We start from the raw sequence: 7,649 nt of genomic DNA on the forward strand, positions 1-7,649 counted from the left end.
CAAGACAGCAAACCTACCTAATGCTCCTTGATCCTTTCCCCAACAACAACTCTGTGAGGTGAGCTGGGTTGAAAGAGTGTGACTAACCCAAAGTCACCCAACCAGCTTTCATGTCTAAGGCATGAACTTACTTGTTGTGAAAGGGCTAAAGAAAACTGACAAGGAAATTATGAAGTTGTTTGTGTTCTTTGCTTTTATAGTTTGTCACTTTTTTTTGGAGAGCAACGTATTTAAAACAGAAGTTTCCCATTGACAAAAGCAATGAGATACAGCAAGATTTCATGCAGTTGTCCCTCCTGATCACAATGTGGCTTAATTAGCAGGAGATTCATTTTGAACCAAATTGGAACGGACTTTTCTTCTACCGATCCCTCCTGCTTCTTTGAAGTCAGACAACTGGTCCTTTTCCAACTTGATTGTTCAGCATTTTAATGTTATTTCAGATTTTGCTTTTATTCATTTATTTTTGTTTATCTTCCTTTCTGGTCTGAATTTTCTGTTTTACTTTTTTGATAATGCCTCCCTCAACATCACTCCAGTATGATACCTCAACTTGAATTGTAAATTTAAACAACCAGGATTAGATCGTGGTATCAGATTAGCGCTCAAGATCAGATATTACAACCATCACCACCACAATCTGTGGATGGTAGGTACATTTCCATGTACCCTATTTATATTATAAATGTAAGTTGCACTCATGGTTTTTAACTGGATTTACATATAGTACTGTGTTGTCGAAGGTTTGCATGAATATATTTTATGAAGTCTGATACTGTGGTTTCTAAGTAATTTAAATAATCTAAATAATAGCAGCAATAGCACTTATATACCCTTCACAGTGCTTCATAGCCCTCGCTAAGCAATTTTACAGAGTCAGCATATTGCCCCCAATAATCTGGGTCCTCATTTTACTGACCTTGGAATGATGGAAGGCTGAGTCAACCTTGAGCCGGTTAGAATCGAACCCCTGGCAGTGAACAGTCAGTTATCTTGCAATACCTCATTATAATCACTGTGTCACCACAGCTCTTAAATAACATGGGATATTATGTCTATCAAGTGAGTGTGGTATGCCAGACAAATTATACTTAGCACCTATAGCAATAGCACTTAGATATCACTTCACAGTGCTTTACAGCCCTCTCTAAGCGGTTTATAGTGTCAGCATATTGCCCCCAACAATCTGGGCCCTCATTTTACCCACCTTGGAAGGATGGAAGGCTGAGTCAACCTTGAACCTTGTGAGATTCGAACTGCCAAATTGCAGGCAGTCGGCAGTCAGCAGCAATAGCCTGCAGTACAGCATTCTAACTATTGCAAAAGCAGGGCCCACTTAATACATTTATGAATTTGCAGAATTTATGAATTAGGTAATCTGAGAAGTTTACAAGTTTTTTAGGAGGCTGAAAACAACCATGCTTTACTTTTCATATTATAACCTTGTTGCAATACTGTTAAGTTGAGATCAGGCCCATAAAATTGTTATTATATCACCAAATGTGCATTGCATTCTTTTTCTCCTGCAGTTTTTTTTTAAAGCAAAATGAAAAATATTGGGTATCTCTGGATCTCCAGCATCCTCTTGCCATGGTCTGCGGTATCTGGACATCCTTGTAACATTGATAAAATGGTAAGCAAGGAGTAATTTCTACAAATTGTAGACTAATTAAAGGTTCTCAATGGGAGGATCTTAGACCGTGAGAAAGCCTGATGACTGTATTTGGTTAAATACTGGTTTTGTAGATAAACTTTAAATTTACATAATTATCATAATAAAAATGGTAATCGAGATGATATGAACAAATCTCTATCTTCCTCAAATCTTGGCTATTTAGATTTCTTTAAATCTAGCCATCAGATGAGGTGTCCTGAAGCACAGTCTCTCAAGACTACACAAGCGAATGGTTGATAACTAGTACATCAAGTCTTCTTCCAAGAAAACTGGATCCTAAACAAGCACTGGCATCCTTGAAAAAGTTTATTGCTCCAACCTGGGATGAACATGTGTAACAAGGAATGGTGAAAGCGAAGAGAGCTAAAGGGTGGTGTGTAATTAACACATATTTTTCCCACATATAAGTTCAGTGTAAAAGGTGCAAGTAACACAAGATATCATCTTTGACAAAACACCATTAAAAAGACAGACTTGTCTTTTTTTGTGTGGGGGTGGGGAGGAATAGAAGGGCTGGGTTTTTTCAGGGTAGCCTTTTCAGTGGATACAGTGACTGCTTCCAGTTGTTTCCAAATGTTGCACAATTCAAAGGGAATGATAAGTTTGGTTCAATTGTTTATATTTTTCAATACTGAATTTTACATTATTAACATCTGTGCAAGGAACATCTTCATATCACAGCTATAATGCATTCTGATTTTGGTTTGTTTGCTGCCCAAGGTTTTGCTATTAGCCAAACATTGATATTTATTTGGGATGAATTGGTCAAATCAGGACTTGCCCACAATATTGTGGGATATTTGAACAGCTTTGATGTCTTTTAGTTTTCAAAGGATTTTTCCACAGAGCTGTGTTTAAGTGCTATTTACGCATCCTTGAATTAGTAGAATGGATGGTGAAGTGGGTCTGATTGTGCTCTCTTGAAAACTAATGCGGGCAGCTGCTACTTACTTAAGGTAGGAAAACAAACTATGTACACAGAAGGGATAAATAGGACCAAGTCTGTGTCAGGCATAGATTGGAAGTGAGAGGAAGGCAATATCACAGGGACATGGTAGAAAAAAAAGTGAAGGATGGGGAAAGTGTTACAAAATAAGTGCTGCCCACTCAGTGTGAAAGTAGTGTACTAAGAAATTGAAAGTATTTATTTTTTTTATTACATTTCACAATAAAGAAAAGGTTTCTAAAAACGTTATCTGTTTAAAACTAGTAACATCAAAAATCACTTGTGAGGTAATCTGGCAAATAATCCAAATTTTATTTTAAACTCTGTTTTTAGTTTTGCATAAAAGGAATAAAACCTACCTTTCTATGTGATGTCACTCAATGATTCTTGTGGGAAGAAAAATCCCCAAGTTAGTTTGAAACATTAATTCCATTGAATTCCTTAATATTTCACACGTGGTTATATTTTTGCAGGGACGGGCTGCCTGCGGTGGAAAGAGCCTTCTCCATCCTCCCAATTTTCTTCCCAGACATATTACCATCCTAGATCTATCTTTCAATTCTCTGATGATGCCCAAGCATGGACCTTTCCTGAGAAGCTTTCCTTCCTTACATTCCCTAAATCTTTCCAGCAACAGCATTCCTACTCTTTCCCCCTCTGTGTTCTGTAATCTTGGTGCTCTTCGCATTTTGGACCTAAGCAGCTGTGACATTTCTCACGTGCACCGAATGAGCTTCCAAGGTTTGAAAAGCCTTCACTCTCTACATCTGAACAACAACAAACTTCAATCACTGGACCTCTCCATTTTTCCTGCCTCTGGAATCCTTGCCTATCTGGATCTGCAAAACAATGAACTGCCCTGCAGACATGAGCTTGTGCAATTAAATGCGCAAAGAATCCACCATATCAAATTTCAGGGGAACCCTTCAGTGTGCAGTGATTCCCTAACTCCTTTCCAGCAAGCAGTGCCAGGAAAAGAAGGTGAGGCTGAATATTATTGCATGGCAGACTTTCCTGGTTGTGCACAGGACTTATTTTTGAGTCATGAAAAAACAATGGTTGTGTGAATACATGCAACATCTGTGCATAACCTCTTAAAAAGAACACAAAACCAACCTTATAAATGTTTGAATCTTTCCTGTTCCATGGGGCGGGGGGAGAACCACACAAACAACTCCCAATTTGCTTAAGGACAGTTTGCCAAGACACTAAGGCAAAATTGTCACTGATGGTTTATTGAATAATCAACAATTGAAGAGTTCACATGTCACTGTGATTTAAAAATTACTACAGTTGAGCTTACACTTCATCCTAAAGCAAAAATAAATTATAGCATTATGTAACACATGAACTCAGTCCATATGTTCATGTATTATACCCTAACAGTTAAATAGTGGACTGGAATGCAAACATATCTGGAAAGTAATTTAAAAATTAAAACAAGTATATTTCAGCAGTCTAAGTTTATGAATGAAAAAGTTTTCCTTACCTTTTAGAGTTTTGTAAAAGAATTTTTGCGTGTTTTATCAATGAAATGCAAGAATAAAAATAAATCAAGATGTAGAGCAACAGAAACAGTGAAGCTATTTCTTAAACAGATTGTCTATCATTTAAACATAGAACTCCGGATTCAAGAAATCAGAACTTCAGATTATGAGACTGTGAGCCACAGAAGAAAACTTCAGTTCCTTCGTACTGGGGCTACGAAAAAGCCGTCATCATTAGAAAATGCTAGTAAGTGAAGCAAAATATATACAATACAATACAATAGTAGAGTTGAAAGGGACCTTGGAAGTCTTCTAGTCCAATCCCCTGCCTAGGCAGGAAACCCTATACCGTTTCATTATATGAGTCCAATCTTGTAGATTCAGAGTAACATCTCAATTGTATGGTTTTTATTCCATGTGGCATTCTCCCCTCCAGTCCCAAAGCTATCACAAATTGTTCCCTAGAAAACTTTTAGTTGAGATGAATTAGTTGAGATGAGTTGGAGTCTTAGTCATCACAAGCCAGGATCCATTGCTGGTCCAGGCCAACTGGGCCATTTGGCAGTGAGGAAGTTCTTACTTTGATAAAAGTGATGGGAGTCCTGAAACTATAATGAAAAGAAATATCACTTTTTCTCATCTTTCCCCCAAAGGCCCCTTTGAAGGAGAAAAAACAGTTTTTGCAAAACAGTTGCTTTGAAGAGAAAAAAAGAAAAAAATGGGAAATCCTGTTCAGATTTTTTTTTTATTTAATACCATCTTTCTAAAGATGTCTATTTAGCAGCTTTTTATTGAGGTAATCAGCCCACCCTAAATCCACACAACACACACTTTTATGGATGCATACACAAAACGAAGGAAGAAAAAACTGATCAGAAATAATTCAGTCTTAAAATAATCTGAAAGCTGATGCCCTAATCAATGAACTAACCCATACACTTTTGATTTTTGTTGCTGCTCCTGATTTCTTCCTTGAGAAATTATTTCTAACATGTTTTTACTGACTATTATGTGAAACCAAGATTATATATGCTTGTCAAATATAAAGAAAAAGCACAAGGTATTTCAGAGTCATTTTTACTAAAGCCCACAACTCTTTAGATGAAATGGCTTTATTTTGAGTTGGCATTGGCCTATTTGGGTGAGGTACAACCTTGCTCCAAAGCATGGTTTTTTAACGTCACACTGAACTATTAACTGAAAACATAGGCTGGACTTCTACATAATGTTGGGCAAAAATGTGGTTTGGTATGTTTTGTGATCCCAACCATATCTGCTTTTTATTTTCCAGTCTGTATCTCAGTGTATTCCTATACCTCAGGCTATACTGAAGAATTAAACAGACAGTAAACTATATAACTTGGTGTGCATTTTGACTGCTCTGCTCGCTCCACAATAATATTTCATTTTCTAGAGAATGACACCCATTGCAACAGAGAAGACAAGTGGTGTTTTATTTCTTAATAAAAGAAGGCAGGTCTTTCACAGAACTTTTCTTCTTTTTATTCCCTGTTTACATTTTGTACGGGGAGAATACTGAGGCAGTCCTATTCATATTTATTCAGAAGTACATTCTGTGGATTCTATTGGATTTACTTCTACATAAAAGTTTTTCTAGGTTTTGCAAGCTTGGAAATGCAACTAAAAGAAAGTATTGCTCAGATCACCCACGGGGCATAAGGTGGAAAGTGGGAGCTAGTACCATGATGCAAATGCCACATTTCACATAATTGCATCTCATATGAGAACACAAGTAATGGTAGCATTTACATGATGGCATCACCATGCACAAGTTGTCATTTTGGCATAATTGTGCTGCAGCTACCACGGGTCTTCCAGTACATTAATAGCTCTTGCATCTTATAACCTTTATTTTCTTTTGCAGCAGCAGCAGCTATTACCACACCTTCTACTCAAACAGCTGGGAAAAACTGGATCTACTTTGCTGGTTTTGTGCTTTTGGCTATCATCCTCTCTCTCCTGATTGCATTGATTGTCAAATGCAAATTGCTCCACAAAAAGCATGCCAGCTATCATCATCAACGGTTGCCCGATTCTCGCTCCATTGGAAGCAGCCATATTGAGGAAGGAGACATGGGCATGGCGTATGGGAGGAACCAACCAATAAGTGGAGCTTCTGAGTGCTATCCAGAGGATGATGATGGTTTCATAGAAGATAACTATATTGTGCCCAATCAAGACTTGAAGGAGGAAGAGGAGGATCTGGAGTTGGAACCTCATTTCAAAGTTGGAAGATCCTTTTAGGAACAAAGTTCAGTTTGTTATGTGCTCCAGTTTGTGCATAAAGCCTATTTCATTTTCGAGGTTCCTGATACTTTCATTATAATAGGAAACTGATAATGAGCCCATAGGCAAATTTGACTCTGGCCAAAAAGGTCGGCTGCACTCCTCCAATTGTTAGAGCTTAGTATGTTTTCCTGAATATTAGTCCGGTGGAAGTCTGAGTTCTCTCTTATACACTCAACCCGTTCTCTTGCTTGTGCACATACACCCATATGGACGCATACTTGGTTCATTCTTTTGTACTTGTTTTTTTGTATACATATATCAACCACATTTTTTAGAGCTTATATTAGAACTGATGGAGGTTTCGAAAGAGTCTGTTTGGAGCATAGGAAATAATTTTTCAAATGAACTGCAGCATATGGCAAGAGCAGTTTGTCCTTCAGGACCTTCCCCTAAAACCCCACATGTGCCTTGAGCAATCAACGGATTGCTTTTTAAAAGCTTAATTGCTATGTGGGTTAGGGGAAAAACTATTTCCAAGCAGCTGGTGGGAGGGACTTTGCCCCTGGGCCACATTAACCATCTTTCATAAATGCTAAGCATCTCATTGAAGACATTTCCCCAACCTTATCACAGCTAGTGAGTGCTACCTGTGGGTGTGGGAAGCTAAAATGATTGTCACAAGAAGATACCAAAAAAACAGATCTAAACAGATGTTGCTATAAGAACAGTTTGAGATTCTTTTTTCTGAAAATTCACTGATTAAAAGGAATTTGAAGCAGGTGCTTCATTGCTGTTACTAAGCCTTTCTTTATTACAGTAGTTATTTACAGCATAATTGGGACTTCCTGACAACTGTAGTTTTACTTTTGTCCTTATGATGCTGGCCTTGCTTTATATTAAGGACAATAATTATACTACCTGTCGTGGTGTTGTCTATACAGGGAGTCCTCAATTTACAACCATTCATTTAGTGAGCATTCAAAGTTACAATGGCACTGAACAAAAATGATTTACGTTCCTCGCTTTTATGACTGTCACAGCATCCCCACAATCATACAATCAAAATTCAGGTGTGTGGCATTAGCAACCTTTCCCAATCAGCTTCTGCCAAGTAAAGTCAATGGAAGAGGCCAGATTCACTTAATAACAGCATGTTTCACTTAATTACACTGATATGTTTAAGGACCAGGGCAAGCAAGGTTCTAAAATTGGGTGTAACTCATCTAACAATCACCTTGCTTGGAAATTCTGGCCTCAATTGTGGTTGTACGTAGAGAACTACCTGCATCAC

At 37.8% G+C, this 7,649-nt stretch overlaps 1 protein-coding gene across 3 annotated transcripts; it reads left to right on the forward strand.

Annotated features, from left to right (window-relative positions):
- Positions 1-1,529: 1,529 nt before the first annotated feature.
- Positions 1,530-7,432, forward strand: LOC309389278 (leucine-rich repeat-containing protein 19). 3 transcript variants are annotated; one of them, XM_081947449.1, is made up of 4 exons: positions 1,530-1,633; positions 3,095-3,602; positions 4,242-4,355; positions 5,994-7,432. In XM_081947449.1, the coding sequence occupies exons 1-4, from the start codon at positions 1,547-1,549 to the stop codon at positions 6,371-6,373; spliced, it is 1,089 nt and encodes a 362-aa protein (XP_081803575.1). In that variant the 5' UTR covers positions 1,530-1,546; the 3' UTR covers positions 6,374-7,432. The 3 variants fall into 3 exon arrangements, with proteins under 3 accessions (XP_081803575.1, XP_081803576.1, XP_081803577.1); XM_081947450.1 differs by having other exon boundaries at positions 5,997-7,432; XM_081947451.1 differs by lacking the exon at positions 1,530-1,633 and adding an exon at positions 1,712-2,048.
- Positions 7,433-7,649: the final 217 nt, after the last annotated feature.

Source organism: Natrix helvetica, assembly GCF_964273705.1.
Source record: "Natrix helvetica genome assembly, chromosome: 3".
Taxonomy (NCBI): domain Eukaryota; kingdom Metazoa; phylum Chordata; class Lepidosauria; order Squamata; family Natricidae; genus Natrix; species Natrix helvetica.